Genomic DNA, 18199 nt, shown 5'->3' with positions numbered 1-18199 from the left:
AGACGTGATGACGAAACAGAAGGAAACTGCACTGAGGAGGGAACCGTTGAGGTCGCTACCGCTCCCCCCCCCCCTCCGGGCCCTCTCTTCTCCATTGAACTTACAGCACCGAAACCGAAGCAGGCAGATCAGCTCCCGTCGGCCTTCCTTCCCTGCCTGTGTCCCGCCCTCACCGACGTTACGTCACACGAGGGCGGGACACAGGCAGGGATGGAAGGCCGATGGGAGCTGATCTGCCTGCTGCATTTTCGGCGCTGTAAGTTCAATGGAGAACAGAGGGCCCGGCCTGGGGGGGGGGGGGGGCAGGAGAAATGCTGGACATGGGAGGTCTCAGAAGGAGGGGGCCCTTGGAGCTGGGAGGGAAGAGGGGGGAGGGGGCCTTGGAGTGGGAGGGAAACAGGGAGGATGCTGGACATGGGAGGTCAGAAGGAGGGGGTCCTTGGAGCTGGGAGAGATGGACAGAGGGGGGCCTTCGAGCTAGCTGGGAGGGAGGGACGGAGGGGGGCCCTTGGAACTGGGAGGGAGGGCGGGGAGCCTTGGAGCTGGGAGGGGAGGGAGGAGGGACTGGGGCCTTGGAGCTGGTAGGAGGCGGGGCCTTGGAGCTGGGAGGGAGGGACAGAGGGCCTTGGAGCTGGCAGGGAAGGAGGGAGGGGGGCCGCAGCTGGGAGGGAAGGGAAGGCCTTGCAGCTGTCAAGGACTAAAATACAAGCTGATGCATGCCACTACCTTCTCTTACATGAGCACGCAGTTATGGAATGCACTACCTGCAGACCTGAAAACAATCGACGAAACAACTATCTTTCGCAAATCTCTGAAGACATATTTCTTCAACAAAGCCTACAATGAGAACCGATAACCTCTCTAATCCACCTCACCAACCTACTCAGTTATGAAAGTCCACCTCTACAACTACCCTAATCACTCCCTTCCTTCTTCTCTCTTCCCTTACTTAATCTCTGCACAATACTAACTGTATCTGATATCCTGGAATGACAATGTTTACAAAACTATGTAAGCCACATTGAGCCTGCAAATAGGTGGGAAAATGTGGGATACAAATGCAATAAATAATAATAATGGGGCCTTGGAGCTGGGAGGGGAGTTACAAATCAAAATAAAACATACCAATACTCGCCCGACTTAACGGGCTTAACGGCTAGTTAAATAATAAAAGACCATGTTGTACCGCCAAGCAAAATAGCTGCCGCACACATTGACCAGTGTGAAACCTGAAACTAAAAGCCACAGTGTTTTTACAATGACTGACTTGGTGCCACATTTGGAGTAACAGCTGATGATATATCTCCACAGAGAGGCTAATTCCTAAGGAGCTTATCACAAATTCCTGTAAAACTTTTGTATCAAAAGCATTTATTTGGAGCACTCTTACCATATAAACTACTATGCAAGGTCTTAACTGCATTACTTGCAATCACAGTACACAAAAGAAAAAAAAATAAAGCAGTGTATCCCACCCGTCCCCCAGGCTATCTTGCAATCATCCCTTGTGGTCTAGTGGTATAGTCATGGCAGAAGTGATCTCCAGTCGCTCTTGCCCATGTCAGCTCTATAGCAAAACAGGGCAGCCATTTTGAGAGCAGAGCCAGTTTCAGCATCGTAACTGAAACTGAAATTCAGTCAACCTCTAATCTAAATGCCCTGTATCAAATAGTAACTAACTTAATATGAGAAGGACCAAGAATAAGGTAATAAACTTTGTTGAAAAAACAAAACAGCAAATGGACTGGAGACTGGAACTCTACAAGATCTTTCAAATAAGAAGCCAGATTTACTCAAGTGTACTACTACGTTAGCTTGCATTGTTAATTGACCCATATTCAGTTACCTGTTATTATGTACTGTTTTTGTTCCATCTGTCTTTATAGTTCACTGTTTAATATTTTTCATGACAAACATTTTTAGTTTATTGCATTTGTCTGGATTGATTAAGAATCCTGGTGGTTTGTGTGTTCGGTCTGTGGGTGCTTTCTAGGAACTGTGAGATCACTGGGAGTGTGGCCTCAGTAAGCTAGGAATCACTGGGGATAATTTGAGAGTGGGAGACTTGCCCAGAGGTGGTTGGGACCCAGTTGGTGGGAGGAGGGTGCTAATGTATAGCACAAGTGGCAGGTGAAGGCAGACCTGAGCTGTGCTGGGGATAGACCCTCTAAGTGACCGCGGGGTAGCCCCAGGCTTGTGGCTAGGCGTTTTGTCACAGTGGGGATAGGTGAAATTTCTGTCCCTGTGCAACTCTATTCAGAATGCCGCTGTATGGCTTCTGACAAATTCAGGGTATCAGGATATTATACCAATTCTTGCCATACTGCATTGGTTACCTGTTGAAAAATGTTGTCTTTTTAAAAATTATTGGTTCTTGCATTTAAGATTTTTCATGGGACAGCCCCGGGATTTCTTTTTTTGAAGAAGACGATTTCTCATTCTGCTCCCACAATTGGCCTTTGCATTTACAAGAGGAGAGACTTTTTGTCCTGCCTCCAGCTAGATCTTTGTGCCTCTAATGTGCAAGTTTCTGCGAGTATTCTCACTGTTTTTTCTTGGAATAAGCTTCCTTTTCTCAGTAGATGTATTGGTGAGCTACAGGGGTTTAGGAAAGCAATTAAGACTACTGTTCTGTTAAAAGTTTTGTTATTTTAACACTGCTTATTTATTTGCTGTTGATTTAATGATTTTTCCCCGATTTATTTATGGCTGATGTTCGTTTTTTTATTTGATTCTGAATGTTTTGTTGTAACCTGTTTTGGGCTTTATTGGGAGGACAGGTTAAATATCAAAATAAATAAAATAAATCAGACTGGTGTCTATCTTTGCTTCAGCAAAGTTTAAAGCCTTGGTTGTTTATTTACACTTTCAACTGATTGCAGGCAATTTTTTTTTTCTTAAAATTGTGTTTTATGACTTTTTGAGTTACACTTTCATGACAGATTTGTATAACTAAGTCTTGATCTGGAGCACGGCCAAGCTTTTTGGCAGGAGAAGGATGCCAGTTACCCCCATGTGGCTTAGCTCATTGCTAATTTTATACATCTTTTTTCCATGTGTCAAGCCTGTTTTACATGCAAAAAAGGACTTTTATAAAATTGTGCAGCTGGATGTGCACGTAGAAAGTAAATACATGGAAATCATGTACCTACCTTTATGTGATCTGTGTGTAGATGTTCCTGGGCACACAGTTTGCATGGAGAAGGGGCATAGCCAAGAGTGGGCCCAGGTGAAAACAGGCCCACCCAACAGTGGCACATCTCTAATGTGGCTGGTGGGGATTCCTAAGCCCCTCCAGCTGAAGACTCCCCATATCTCTCCCTCCAGTCTCCCGCAGGCATTCTGGCGTAGTAGGCTCCACCCCCAACCCCCTGTACTTTTGAAAGCCTTCATTTCTTTGCCAGCAGTGACACACCCACTGCTCTTGCCAGCCCTGAGCCCTATAAAGCAACATTCTGTATTTGCATAGGCAGGCTCAGGTCAGAGGGGAGATACGGGCGTGTGCAGCCGATATCAATCGTTGCTTGCTGCTGGCAAAGAAATGAAGGCTTTCAAAGATACAGAAGGACGGGAGGAGAATTGAGTGTATGTGTGGGTGGGGGGGGGGGGGGGAGGGGGGGGAGGTGAGAGACAGAAGCTGGGGAGGGTCAGGGTTCTCATGCCCACCCAACTTTGGGCTCAGGCCCACCCAAAATTTGGTGTCTGGCTATGCCCCTGGAATGGCGCAGAGGCAGTTGCAAGGTACATGAGTATTTTATCAGATACATCCAAAGGATTATATGCATATATTTACAACAACCAGAGCTGGTGTAAATGTATTCATTGACCTTTGTGCACTGTTGGAGCCGGTTTGGAGAGTCCATTTTAGAAAAGCACATTTATAAACCTTTTTAAAAAAAACTCAAAATGATTTGAGTTTGGAGAACTCCAGTGAGAGTGTTGAGATGCTTTATCATTAGCTGTGTTGGAGTCGGAAGATTTCCACATTCAGCTCTGTTAAACTGATACACCTTATCAATGCTAAGTTTAGTCTTTCAAAATAGCTGGTTTTACTGCACAATATTCAGAAAGCTTTACCTGTTACTAGAAGCTGAGAAACAAAGTTTTGGACTCCAGATGAGAACTGTTTCTCTGTGAAGACTTGGGTTGTATCATTTGAGAGATATTTGCAGATTATCTACAAGTTAAAAAAACAAAAACATTTAGTTCATGATTCAATGCATTTACTCCTGAACTGGTTTCAAAGCAAGTGCATACATCATACAATTATGAATACCATCTTGTACATATAACACAAATGTCAATTGTTAACACGTAGAATATAACTAATTAGATGGATGTAAATACTCATTTAAAAAAAAGCAAACAGGTTTACATTTTTTTCCGAAAATCTATAATTTATCTCAGAATGAAGAAATTATACTTCTAAACGCACTAACGGTAATGAGGACATTATCAAAAAGCTCTGTTAACTATATCCTAGGGAAAGTATCATAAGGGTTTATCTGTACTTCACTCTTTGTCCTGCTTCTTGAAATCATCTTACACAACAGAAAATTAAACAAATGACTCCAACGGCAATAACTAGGAGATGGAACTTGCAGAATATCTGAGCACTGCAGTTTTTTGCTCAATGACATTAAACAAAGCAGCTGAAAAGACTACCAGAAACCCACACTGTCTGACCTTTTCCCCTATATATTAAGGAATCTCATCATTCTACTTCAGCTCCCTGGAATCCTACTGGTAAAGCTCCTCTCCTCTGTGTTTTGCTCCTGTAGGTTAGATTGCTAAAGTGCATACTGTCTTGGACTTCTCTTGCAGACAATGTGAATGGAGCTGCATCAATTAAACCACGATCCTTCATCCTCTCTGGCTTGCAGTCTTCATTTAGGGATTTGTGCATCACAGAAAAGCCCTAACATAATGGGATCTGATGGACTTTACAATACCCAGTGCCCCACCTATAGAAGGTGCAGAAGCATGTAGCAAGTGCATTTGATTTGCTACAGGCAGATAGTAGACTGTCAAGAGCCCTCAGACCTGTAAGCCTCTCCCTCGGACATCAAAGAAAATTACACTTTGCTCCTCTTAACACCAGACAAAATGGGATTCTTTGCAAGCTGAGGATTTTTGTTCTCCCAGCATAAGAATCATTTAAACATACTGTTGTATGCCAGCTTTCAGGGAAAAAGATCCTTCTTTCCCCCTTATCTTGGAATATTTCTTAATGGTCTAATAAAGGAAAAATAATTACAAATTGCAACAAATCTAAACCCCACACTTCTGATTTTATAGTTCCATAAAGCCTAATAAATGTCAGAGAATAATGAACTTCATTATAGAAGGCTCTTTTGATTGGACTCACTGAAATGGTATTACAGAATGGCAGGAAGATGCTTGTCCTTTGTCAAAATATGGAAAAAAAAATAGTTTAGGGGTCCTTTTACAAAGGTACACTAGCGTTTTTAGCGCATGCTAAAAACAAGTGTGACCTAAATGCTAGAGATGCCCATATATTCCTATGGGTGCCTCTGGCATTTAGCGTGTGCTAAAAATGCTACTGCGCCTTTGTAAAAGGACCCCTCAAGTTTACTAAACTGTGCCTATGACATCTGTTTGAATGCTATTAGAAGCTTTCTATAAACCTGATTAATTCAAGCTCAAGCAGCAATTTTCAATCAAACAGCTCTACCTCCAGCATCTTTCCTTCATCTTTTTTTTGTGAAGTTTACCTTATTAACTTTTGTATGAGTGTTAAGTACATAAATGCATAAGCATCACCATACGGGGACAGACCGAAGGGCCATCAAGCCCAGTATCCCGTTTCCAACAGGAACCCAAAAGAGTGAAACAGATTTTGTGCTGCTTATCCCAGGAATAAGCAGTGGATTTTCTCAAGTCCATCTTAATAATGGCTTTTGGATTTTTCTTTTAGGAGCTTGTCCAAACCTTTTTTAAACCCTACTAAGCTAAAAAAAAAAATAAAAAAAAATAAAAAAAATCAACCGCTGAGGTGCAAACAACGGGACCGCATAACAGCCAAAAGCAAATGGCCATAATGGTGGTGAAGTGCATTCAGGGCACCCCTCCCAAAACAAAAGCTCACTTTTTGTTAATCCTTATGGTATCAAGAAATCTATGCTTAAACACTATTACATCAATACACATTTATAGACAGCAGAACAGAATGGATCACTGGGGTCAAGGTGCTACTAGCTTTTTGCCCCATACAGCATTAACTGGGAAGATTCATGAGTGGGGAGCCCAGGTTTGTTTGTTCCCCTGCAACCAAAAAGTATTCTGTTGTCTCAGACTACATCCTGTGGCAGAGAGGGTATTATGTGAAATTTGTTGCATGCATGGTTATAGAAATTTCCTAATAAAAGAAAAATCAGTTGAACACAGGGCAAAATGGCTCAAGGAATTCAAGATAGACCAGAAAAGAGGCAAGTATCAACTAAAAGACAAGTTCATCCCTGATCATTGCCTTATGACCAGTTTCAATAATAATCAAATGCCAGAGCCTCACACAGGAGCTCCAAGACCTTGTTTATGTGTTTTTGTTAGATGGTGCAGCTGTATGCTAGAATTATTAGGAAAGGGATGCAAAATAAGACCAAGAATATTATAATGCCTCTGTATTGCTCCATTGTGTATCCTCATCTTGAGTACTGCGTTAAATTCTGGTTGCTTTATCTCAAAAAATGATACAGCGGTATTAGAAAAGGTTCAAAGAAGAGCGACCAAAACAATAAAGGGGATGGAACTCCTCTCATATGAGAAAAAACTAAAGAGGTTATGGCTCTTCAGCTTGGAAAAGAGATGGAGGATATGATCGAGGTCTATAAAATCCTGAGTGGTGTAGAAATGACAAGTAGATCGATTTTTCACTCTTCAAAAAGTACAAAGACCAGGGGACACTCAATGAAATTACATGGAAATATTTTTAAAACAAACAGGAGAAAATATTTTTTTTCACTCAAAGAATAGCTAAGCTCTGGAACTCACTGCCAGAGGATGTGGTAACAGCAGTTAGCATATCTGGGTTTAAAAAAGGTTTGGCCAAGTTCCTGGAGGAAAAAGTCCATAGTCTGGTTATTGAGATGGACATGGAGAAGCCACTGCTTGCCCTGGGAATGGTAGCATGGAATGTTGCTACTAATTGAGTGTCTGCCAGCTATTTGTGACCTAGATTGGCCACTGTTGGAAGCAGGATAGTGGGCTCGATGGACCATTGGTCTGACCCAGTATGGCTATTCATATGTTCTTATGAAATTTCCATACGTAAATTTGGTGTAGAGGTGAACCATCTCACAGCCTTTAAGAATTAGACTATAACAGAGGTTACTCCAGTAGGTAGGCCTGCTCTACTTCAGTTAATAGGTAATTGATTGGGAGCTTGGAATAGGGTTACCATACGTCCGGATTTCCCCGGACATGTCCTCTTTTTGAGGGCATGTCCGGGGCGTCCGGCGGATTTTGCCCGCGCCCACGTTTGTCCGGATTTCTGGACAAACGTGGGCGCGGGTGCGTGCGGTGGGCGTGTGGGCGGGCGATCGGCGCCATGGGTCTGGTGACCTGGTCTCCCGTCCCCTCCCCTTCCTTACCATGTTCCCTGGTGGTCTAGTGACGTCTTCGGGGCAGGAAAGAGCCCCCTCTTTCCTGCCCGGAGCGCTGCCTCCCCTGTCTATCATCCTTCTCGGTCTGGCTGGGGATTCAAAATGGCCGCCGAGAGTTGAACTCTCGCGAGGCCGCTTCAACTCTCGGTGGCCATTTTGAATCCCCAGCCATACCGAGGAGGATGCAGCAGGCAAGGGCAGGAAAGAGGGGGCTCTTTCCTGCCCCGAAGAGAAGACGCTACTAGACCACCAGGGCTAGATAGTAAGTGAGGGGGGGGTATGTGATGGGGGGGGAGGGGACTATGTGACCGGGGGGGGGGGAATAGGGGCGGAACCCGGACCTGAAGGGGGCGGGACATGAGGCGTGGCAGGGGCGGGGTAGGGGTGTGTGACATGTGTCCTCTTTTTCAGAGGACACAAAATGGTAACCCTAGGTTGGAATACAAATGGTCTATTAATTTGGTCTTAAGGATTTTTGAAATTTTAGATTTTGATCTATCAGTAAAAGTGGAGGGTGAGGAAAAATAGAATTGGTGCATGAAAACATTTTGATGTGAAATCTTAACTCATTCAACACTGAGCTGTGTATAGTGGTAGGTATATGGCTAGACCAGGGCTGAGTTGAATAAGTACTATATACTTGTTCAGTAAAAGGTAAGATGCTATACTTAGTTGTTCTGTCTGTTACCTGTCTTATTTAGATTGTGAGCTCTTTGAGCAGGGACTGTCTTTATGTGTATGGTGTACAGCGCTGCGTATGCCTTGTAGCGCTATAGAAGTGTTAAGTAGTAGTAGCGCAGGCTGTCTCTTATGTGTGTAGTTATAGTACTGCATGCATCTTGTAGCTCTGTATAAATGGATTATAATAAAATGATACAGTACATCCTTTGGATTTTTTTCAAATCCCCATTTTACTAGTCCTGATTATGTTCCTTTCATTTTGTGTATTACGAGTTTTTTTGTGTGTTTTTTTACCTTGTGTGTCTAGAACCTGTCAGGAAATAAGCCATTTTCCAAAGCAGTACATACTTGGTAGCTTTCAACAAAGGGCTTGAACATGGCTGCCAAAAATGAGACCACAGCGTTTTCTCTGTCAGTCACAATTTCATGGGGTGTGATTTGAATTACTTCACACTTGGTAAGCAGGAAACAGCCCTCTTCAAAGTCCTGGAAAAAATTGATGGTTGTTAAGCCTTTAACAGTACACGTTTAGCACTTTCTGTACAGCACCAGCACTAGGCCAGCAAATTTAAGAATGAAATAAAATTGTCTTTTCCCTCAGTGGAAGTCAATACAAACAGAATTAAGATCACCTTTATTTTTGGCTAGAGAGAAAAAGGAGGAACATTTTTCCATATCAGCTAGAACCCCTGCAGGCTTCCTGTATTATGAGCAATCATTCATGGCAACCTAAATCCTCCTCCCCCCAGGCTTAACAGAATTCAACCATCACCACCTGTAGTACAGCAGTGGTCTTGAGACCAGAAGCTGTATACCAGAGCTTCTTCCAGCACACTTTATCATGGACTATAAATCTAGCTATCAGCTCTCACCTCTGTTCATGACAACTCTGTTCCCAGTACTGGGGCAGTGACCCCAGACTTCAAGGCACCACCAGCCCTAGTTAAGCAGAAACTCTCACCTAGTAATTGAACTGCCACTGAATCAACCGCCTGGTTCAAAATCCTCCTTTTAACATTTATTCACTTACAACTCAAACAAGACAAATATATGCAACATTTCCAAGTAATCAATATAAGAGGAATTCAGTAAAAGATGCATTTCTTAGATTTATAAATTGCCTATCTTTAATAAGCTCTAGGTAGTGTACAAAGGTATTAGTATAAATACAACTGTTATATCAAGATTAAAGTATCAACAGAAACAGTCTCCAAAATACAAAACAAACTGCCATTGACATGATATATTCAATTAATAAAACTTAATACACAACCACATGCAATAAGACAAAAAAATAAACACAATTCATAAGCTGACCTGGAGGCAAGTAGTAACAAGGCTTAGAAGACAGCATTGTAAGAAGCAAGTTAAGTATCACCACACTACCTTTAGAGCTAACCCTCCCACCTTAGACATTCACATATATACGCTCCAAATGTGGCCCAGACCCTAAAACGCCTGAAGACAAGCAAACCCTAAAAGCAATTATCTTTTTAGGAATTTATAAATCAGAATAAAAAGATACTTAATTTATATTTTGCATTTTGCTCAAAGGTGATCACAATCTTGGCAACAATAAGACAGACAGTCAATATTGTCAATACACAAATGGATGTAAATTTTATAAAATACGATATAAGCAATTATTGAATATCTTCCTTAGGATGCAGTGGCAGCAGCATTAGAAGTTATTAGTGGAAGGTGCATTGAGCCTGCTGGCTTCCTGGGCAGAAAGAGCTCAAGAATGGTGGGAACAGTGGTTTAGAGAGAGGGACTGTATGAAAATAGGATGGAGGGACAGGAGGGGGTTGAAAGGGGAATGAAGACCCAGGACACAGTTAACAAGTGACAAAGAAGCAAATGTCTCCAGTGCAGCCAATCAGGGGTTTCTGGCATGCTGCCGACAGCACACTTGCTGTTGGGGAAGATGCTGCTGGCATCTGCCAACACTCTGAACTTGTGTATTAAGGGACTGATTTACTATGATTGGTCTAATTCTAGGACTACTATTAAATAAAGAGCTTACCCAAGAGAAATATGAAATGTACCAATGTTTAGGTATTTAATTCAACCAAACAGGATGAATTAAGTTTTTACACCAGTATTTTGTGTCAACACAAACAAGTCGTGAAGAACCAGTACCGTGATGCCAAAATTCATACTTTATCCAATTACTGGTGGGGAAAAGACCTCAGATGCCCAGTAGTGTTAAACACAAACCCCAATTGTTTTAATGGGCTTAATGCACTGCATATATATGTAAAATATAATCACTAGTCTAAAAAGCACCACCATTCTTTAACAAATGCAAAATCCAAAACTATTTTGGTGTGTATTCAAATAGGCAAATCAACACTTATCTGTATCTGATCCTGACAGGACCCAGTATGCTATGGTTTCTTCGGAGAATCATAAATCATGCAGTGCTGTTTGTCAGTTTGCTGAAAGCTTAAATTCAATGGGGAAATCCTGAAAATCCCAATTAGCTGGGTGTACCCCAAGGACTGGGTTGAAAACCCCCTGTACCTAATCTGTACTCTCATTTGTCAGCAATGTCCTGCTGCTGTCTCTATAGAGAACAGAGGGGGACATTATTTTTCAGAAAAATATCGTAAGATAGCCCACTTACATCCCAGAAAACTAGCATCTTAACCATAAATTAACATAACACACTCATAGAACATTTACAATACTACCACCTCTGGAAAACACCAAAGGAAAAGGCAGTCACTGCCCTCATCTTCGAGTAAAATCAATAGGCTTCACCCCTTCAATCCCAGCTGACGCAAAGGAAAGCCTCCATCTAACAGAACTGCAGTCCACCTGCCAAGTGTTAGACTAAGAGGTTTCCCTGCAAGTGAAGGAGTCCTTACTGGGAAAGATAATGGCAACTGACCTCATAGATAGAAAGATCCAAAAGAAGTTGGGCAAAACACAACACATACCAACCCCTTTCCCTCAAAAGGTGCAATACTTTACCTTTAGTGCACTCCCTGGCAAAAAGATGAACTCGTTTGAAAAAATGTCTCTCAAAAAGATGAACGTATGATAAATGTCCTCTGCAAAAATAAATACAAATTATTCCATTAGAAGACATTTTGGATATATTCAGATTCTCATTCCAAGGCAAAAATAATAATACTCTTCTAAAGTGACAGATAAACATATATATAATATATGGCATAAATTTGTATTTATTAAAATACTTGATATAATGCAATTTCCAACAGGAGGATCACAGCGGTTCATTATTAAAATAGCAAGATAAAAACAAATAAAAAAAGAACGTCATAATAAAAGCAAAGGCAAGTATAGGTAAATACTGATTATGCTAAAAGAGGTAAAGCATGTGCAACATGGCTTAGAATTCTTTTCAGTTCCTCTCAGTATGGGCATTAACGATGGGCTGTTTGCATGGCAAAAACAAACAAACAAAAAAAACAACCAGAAAACACATTTTGTACTTTTTCTTTTTTTTTTTGGTACCGATAATAGTGCACCCTCTTTGCAAAGAAGGCGCATACTTTCCCAATAGAGCGAACCATCAGTACGAGTCTGCCCTCATACCAATGGTTCACATATTGCTTCTGTAATGACAATGATCTAAACAATGCTCAACACGACACAGGAAATGAAATGAAGCAAAACAAAACATTTTTGGACTGCTCTTCCCTAGCGCGTCTGTGTATAATGCTATGCAAATATTCTTTACACCCTTGAACCTTTTTCCATTCTGCTATCTAAAAATACAATTCAGAATGCATTAAAGTAGGAGTTTGATTCATTTATCTACAAAACATACATTACACTTTTCACATGAAAGAACAATTATATAAGTGTTCAAAAAGTAATTAAGAATAAGAACCCAAAAAGTCTTGATTGCATGCATAAGTCTTCACATCCCTTGACAAGATACTTGGAGGCAGCCCCTTTTGCAGCAGCAACAGCAACCAGTCTTCAGGATACGTGATTGGGTGAAAACTGTACCACCTCATTGTGTATTCTTCTTGGCAGAACAAAACAAGCCCTTTCAAGTTGACAGGGGAATGTCTGTAGACCGCAGTCTTAAAGACCTGCCACAGACTTTCTACTGAATTCAGGCCAGGGCTTTTACTGGGCTACTCAAGTATGTTCATTTTCTTCTTACTGTGCCATTTCATTCTTACTTTTGCTTTGTGCTTAGAACATTTTCCTAGTGATTAGATCAGCATTCTGAGACAAGGGAAGTCCACTGATATTCCTTGTGATCTTGGGCATTTAACCTTCCATTCCCTCACGTACAAAAACTGTAAACCCTCCAGGGTCAAGGAAATTCTTAGGCAAGAGATACATCCAAATGTAAATCTCAGTTCCATATCTATGGCAGAGATAAAATATTTCTGCATGGACAAGCAGAACAAGGCAGCCAAACACAGGTGATACCACCATCTAATGGCAGCAACTCAGACCAGACCTCATTTCTTAGAACCCAGGAAGGTCTAGAAAGGTTTCTGAGCATGTGCAACAGTCACCTCTATTGACAGAACCTACCTCCCTTCATTCTTTTTCATTAATTGGCTGGTTCAGAAAGATTCTGCTCTCTTGAGAGCTTACCAGGCTTCTCAGTTCAATATTGCTGTTTTCTGCGGCGGACAAAGACAAAGGCAAGAAAAGGCCAAAAACCAAACAAAACATCACTGCTCCAAAAACACGTTACTCTCCACACATGTCATCCGGACCTTGAACATGAGGTCACTGCTTGCAGGTATGCAGCATGATGTCCCATTGAGCATGGAGAAGTCTGAACCACATCTTGCAGGAGCTTCATCACTTAAAAACCACTGACAACATCCAAAGCAGGAACTCTCAACAGGAGAGATTACATAAAGACAAATAAAGATCAAATGGTCTATCCAGTTTGCTCATTCACGCCATATACTATCCTTTCCTCTCCCTTAGAGATCCTATGTACCTGCCTTAAGCTTTCTTGAATTCAGATACACTTTTAGTCTCCATCACCTCAACCAGAAGGCCATTCCACGAATTCACCACTCTTTCTGTGAAGAGGTATTTTCTCAGGTTATTCCTTTTTCACCTTCATTCTATGCTCCCTCTTTCTAGAGCTTCCTTTAAATTGAAAGACTTGTCTCCAGTGCATTTATGCCACAGAGGTATTTAAACATCTCTATCATATCTCTCTTTCAAAGTATACATATTAAGATCTTTAAGTCTGTCCCCATACACTTTATGACAAAGACTACTGACCATTTTAGTAGCTGCCCTCTGGACCGTCACCTGTTATATATTTATTTTACTTTAAGTATTTTTATTGGAATGAAAGACAAGAGTACAGAACACCAAAAAAGGCACCAGTAACAAACAATGCACCCACCCCACCCCACAACTCCACTACTCGTTACCCATTAATCCAAACCATAAGCTTGCAGTATAGACCAAACTGGAAGTCAGCTGGGCAGCTAATGCCAGTGCAGGGCCATTGGGTAGTCCATTAGAGCCACACAGCGCAGTCTCTGGTACCATCTAGTGGTGGAAAACAGAAGAGATGATTTCTAGTCCACTGCAATAGTAAACCGTGCAGCAGACAAACAGCTTTTCAATACCAGGACCAGAGTAAAATCCAAATGGTTGGGTACAAGTTGAATGGACAGATCTCAGGAGAAAACACCAGAGCAGCCCATCATCTGTGCAAAGGCAGATTGAATAAACAACCAAAAAGTCTGTAATAGCACCACCAGCTCTGATATAAAGTACCCTCCTCCCCACAGTTGTGTCAACATAAACGCGATCCCCACATCCCCGCTGATATAACATACAAGGTCTAAGATACCAGCTGATAGCCCTCCACCATAATACCTGTACAGTTAGAAATACTGTGACCTTGTACGTACACAATCTGATAGCCTAAGCAAGTCAGTACATATAACTAATTGCAGCTGGCCTCACCCAGCTCCCATGAGGATTCGTAGTGACACACATGATACCACCATCTGCTATACAGATAAAGTATACCAGGGCATGATAGATATATCTGACACCATTATGTTTCTGAAGCCTGATTAGTTTCCTGCTGATGTAGCAAAAGGGCATCCTTTCTATGCTAGGAACGGAATTGCAGTGAGAAGCACTGAAGCATGTGTTTATACTATTCTAAGATAACCTATGTATATAAGTACGAACTGCACAAGACAACTTTGGGAAAGTACCTGACAGTCCCTGAGCAGTGCTTTGCAGCCAGTATCTAAGAAAGGACTTTCCCCTCAGCTAACAATATTATTTCATTGCCTTTGCCAGATTTTTCTCCTGTACTGTAAGTACCTTACATTTACTGTATTAGCTATGATATTCTTTCTGCCATACAATAAAATTGCCTATGTTGTATACCTGATATTGTTGGTTGTGTTTATCCCCAAACACCTCCCTTCTTAAAGGTAGCCAAGTAAGGGCTACCAGAGGAGCTACACAGCACACAAGCAATTTAACATGACTTTCTTTCAGTTTAGCAGAAACAGAGACAGTATACATATTCCCCACATACTTTGAGTCATCCCACTCCACCCCCATCCCCTCTCCCAATGATACATATACCCAAGTTTAGCAAACTGCTCCCCCAAAATAATTTTATACAAGCGATAAATCAAACCCCGCGACAGAAGGAAGGAGCTATAACCCCTCCAAGGGGAGACAGGAACGGGTAACCACAAGCGCATACAAGATGACTGCAGGCAGTGGAGCACTCAAAAAAAAAAAAAAAAAAAAGATAATAATCCACATGTACAAGACCTCTTTCATTCCAAACATATGGATATCTTCGATCAGATCCTTGTCCAGCTTCACCATTTGTGCTGAAGGTCTGTAGATAACGCCTGTGTAGATACACATTCCATCTTCTCTTTCCAGAATGATGCATATAGCTTCTTCCTTTCCCCAGGTTCTTTGCATTTCTGATGCTTTGATATTTTTCACATACAATACCACTCTACGTTTTTGGCCCTCCTGATCCTTCCTAAAAAATGTTATAGCCCGGTATGGTCGCATCCCATTCATGGGAATCATTCAACCATGCCTCTGTAATGGCAATAGCAGCCAAGTCTTCCTCAAACAGGGCTTGCAAATCTTGAACCTTTTTACTTAGGCTCCAAGCATTGTGCTCATTGCTTTCCATGCGTTAAATGTTCAGATACTTTTCTATATTAATATTACCTTCCCCAATGCTATCATCTTGTTCCTGGGGGGGGGGGGGGGGGGGGGGGGGAATTTCTGAATTCCCTTGCTTTCTTTTGTCATCCCCACCCTCTAGTTCAAATGTCTAGAAACAAACTGTGAATTTGTCCCCAAGGATCCTTTTTCCTGTAACAGAAAGATGTAGTCCATCGCTACCTTATAGCCTGCTATTTTTCTATATAATGCCCTATCCTCCTATATAACTAACTAAAACCTCCTCCTTTACACCAGGCTTCAAAGCCACTTATTGAACTCCTCCGTTTTATGTAGTCATCCCTACATATGGAGGAGAGGAAAAAGTTCAGAAAATGCTGCAGTCTGAACCGAAGATTTGAGTCCCTCCCCAAGCTTCTGGAGCGCTCTCCTCTGTGCTCTAAACTTGCTAATGTTGGCCAGGTCATTTGTCCCCAGGTGGATTACAATATCAGTATTAGAATCCTTACTCCCTTCTCACACCAATTTCAATATTTGGTTGGTACTTCTGGTAGCAGAGGATACTGGAAGACATTTCACTAGATAAGAACATAAGCATAAGAAGATAGGCGTTGCCATGCTGGGACACACCGAAGGTCCATCAAGATCAGAATTTCCAACAGCGGCCAATCCAGGTCACAAATACCTGGCAAGATCCCAGAATAGTAAAACTGATTTTATGCTGCTTATCCTAAAAATAAGCAGTGGAGTTTCTCAAGTCCATCTTAATAACGGCTTATAAACTTTTCTTTTAGGAAGTTATCCAAACCTTTTTTTTTTTAACCCTGCTAAGCTACCTGCTTTTACTACATTCTCTGGCAACAAATTCCAGAGTTTAACTACACGTTGAATGAAGAAATATTTTCTCCAGTTTGTTTTAAATTTACTACTTAGTAGCTTCATTGTGTGCCCCCTAGTCCTACTATTTTTGGAAAGAGTAAACAAGCTTCTCCGAGGACAAGCAGGCTGCTTGTTCTCACTGATGGGTGACGTCCACGGCAGCCCCTCCAATCGGAAACTTCACTAGCAAAGTCCTTTGCTAGCCCTCGCGCGCATGCGCGGCCGTCTTCCCGCCCGAAACCGGCTCGAGCCAGCCAGTCTTCTTTTGTCCGCACTCGGTACGGTCGTGTTTTCGCCGTGTCGAGCCCCGGAAAGTCGACCTCGCGCGTCCAATTTGTTTTTTTCCTTCGGGAAAGCTTTGTCCTAGTCGGGAAGTGCTCCGGAAACCCCCCGCCGGGTTTCGTGTAAATCCTCCCCGTACTTCCAGCTTTTTTGCCCCGGTAAGTTTTCTTTCGTCGTCGGGGTAGGCCTCTTTTCGGCCTCGGTCGAGATTTTTTCTCCCTCTAAATTTGGTGCTTCAAATTTCGCCATTTCGGCTTTTGATTTCGCCGGCGTGATTTTTCCGCCCATGACATCGAAGCCTTCCAGCGGCTTCAAGAAGTGCACCCAGTGCGCCCGGGTTATCTCGCTCACTGATCGACACTCGTCGTGTCTTCAGTGTCTGGGGGCCGAGCACCGCCCTCAGAACTGCAGTCTGTGTTCCCTGCTTCAAAGGCGGACTCAGGTAGCGAGACTAGCCCAGTGGAACGTGTTGTTCTCGGGCTCTTCGTCGGCATCGGCACCGGGATCTTCGAGTGCATCGACGTCGTCAGCGTCCAGACCTTCTTCCTCGGCCGCCCCTGCATCGAGTGCATCGAGGCATCGGGCCTCTGCATCGGCTCCGAGACATCGGATAGCTGCATCGACGTCGGTGGTACCAGGACCTCGTCTGCTGATGTCGTCGGACGGTGGTGCATCGGGTGGAGTGCAGGTGAGGGCTGTCCATTCCCCTGCTGGTGGCGGTGAGCCCTCGGGTGGGTCTCCGCCTACCCTGAGGGCTCCTGCGGTACAGCCCCCCCGAGATCGACCTTCTTCAGTCTCGGCCCCGAGGAAGCGACGGATGGATTCGACGTCCTCCTCGTCGGTGCCGGGGAGCTCCGGTGACATGCTTCGGAAGAAATCGAAGAAGCATCGACACCGGTCTCCTCCCCGTGTCGGCACCGAGAGCTCTGGGTCGCCGAGGGATTCGGCACCCAGCAGGCATCGGCACCGAGAGGACCGCTCACCCTCTGTTCAGGAGGTGTCGATGCGCTCCGCTCTGGACAGCCCGGAACAGCCTCCACGCCCGGAACAGGTACTGACGTCGACGCCTGCATCGACCTCTCAGCCTTTCTCTGCAGCCGCTCTAAACGAGAGCCTCCGGGCCGTTCTCCCAGAGATTCTGGGAGAGCTGTTGCGCCCTACCCCTCCGGTACCGGCGGTGCTTGCGCCACCGGTACCGTCGAGCGTGGCGCCGGCTGGCCCATCGCCCAGGTTGAGGTCCCCGACGTCGGTACCGCGTGCGGTACCGACCGCGGCCACCTCCCAGGAAGGCTCCCCGACTACGTCGGCGGAGGGAGCTTCGCCGATGCGGGCGAGGGAGTCTACCTCTCGACGCCCCCATCGTGGACGGGGTTCCACGGAGTCGAGCAGGGCGAGGTTGCAGACACAGGTCCGTGAACTTGTGTCTGACACCGAGGGTGAGGCCTCGTGGGAGGAAGAGGAAGATCCCAGATATTTCTCTGACGAGGAGTCTGAGGGTCTTCCGTCTGATCCCACTCCCTCTCCTGAGAGACAGCTTTCTCCTCCCGAGAGTCTGTCTTTTGCCTCCTTTGTCCGGGAGA

At 43.6% G+C, this 18199-nt stretch overlaps 1 protein-coding gene across 2 annotated transcripts in view; it reads right to left on the bottom strand.

The window, feature by feature from the left end:
* GNPAT (glyceronephosphate O-acyltransferase) overlaps window positions 1-18199 on the bottom strand; it is a 127553-nt gene that overhangs the window by 10753 nt on the left and 98601 nt on the right. For both annotated transcript variants that reach the window (XM_030196441.1, XM_030196442.1), the window contains exons 11-13: window positions 11283-11362; window positions 8652-8789; window positions 4078-4177 (exon numbers count right to left, since the gene is read on the bottom strand). In XM_030196441.1, the coding sequence (XP_030052301.1) occupies window positions 4078-4177; window positions 8652-8789; window positions 11283-11362 (318 nt within the window). The remainder of the gene's footprint in view (window positions 1-4077; window positions 4178-8651; window positions 8790-11282; window positions 11363-18199) is intronic.

Source organism: Microcaecilia unicolor, chromosome 3 (genome assembly GCF_901765095.1).
Source record: "Microcaecilia unicolor chromosome 3, aMicUni1.1, whole genome shotgun sequence".
Lineage (NCBI taxonomy): Eukaryota > Metazoa > Chordata > Amphibia > Gymnophiona > Siphonopidae > Microcaecilia > Microcaecilia unicolor.
This window is presented reverse-complemented; position numbering and strand designations above follow the sequence as displayed.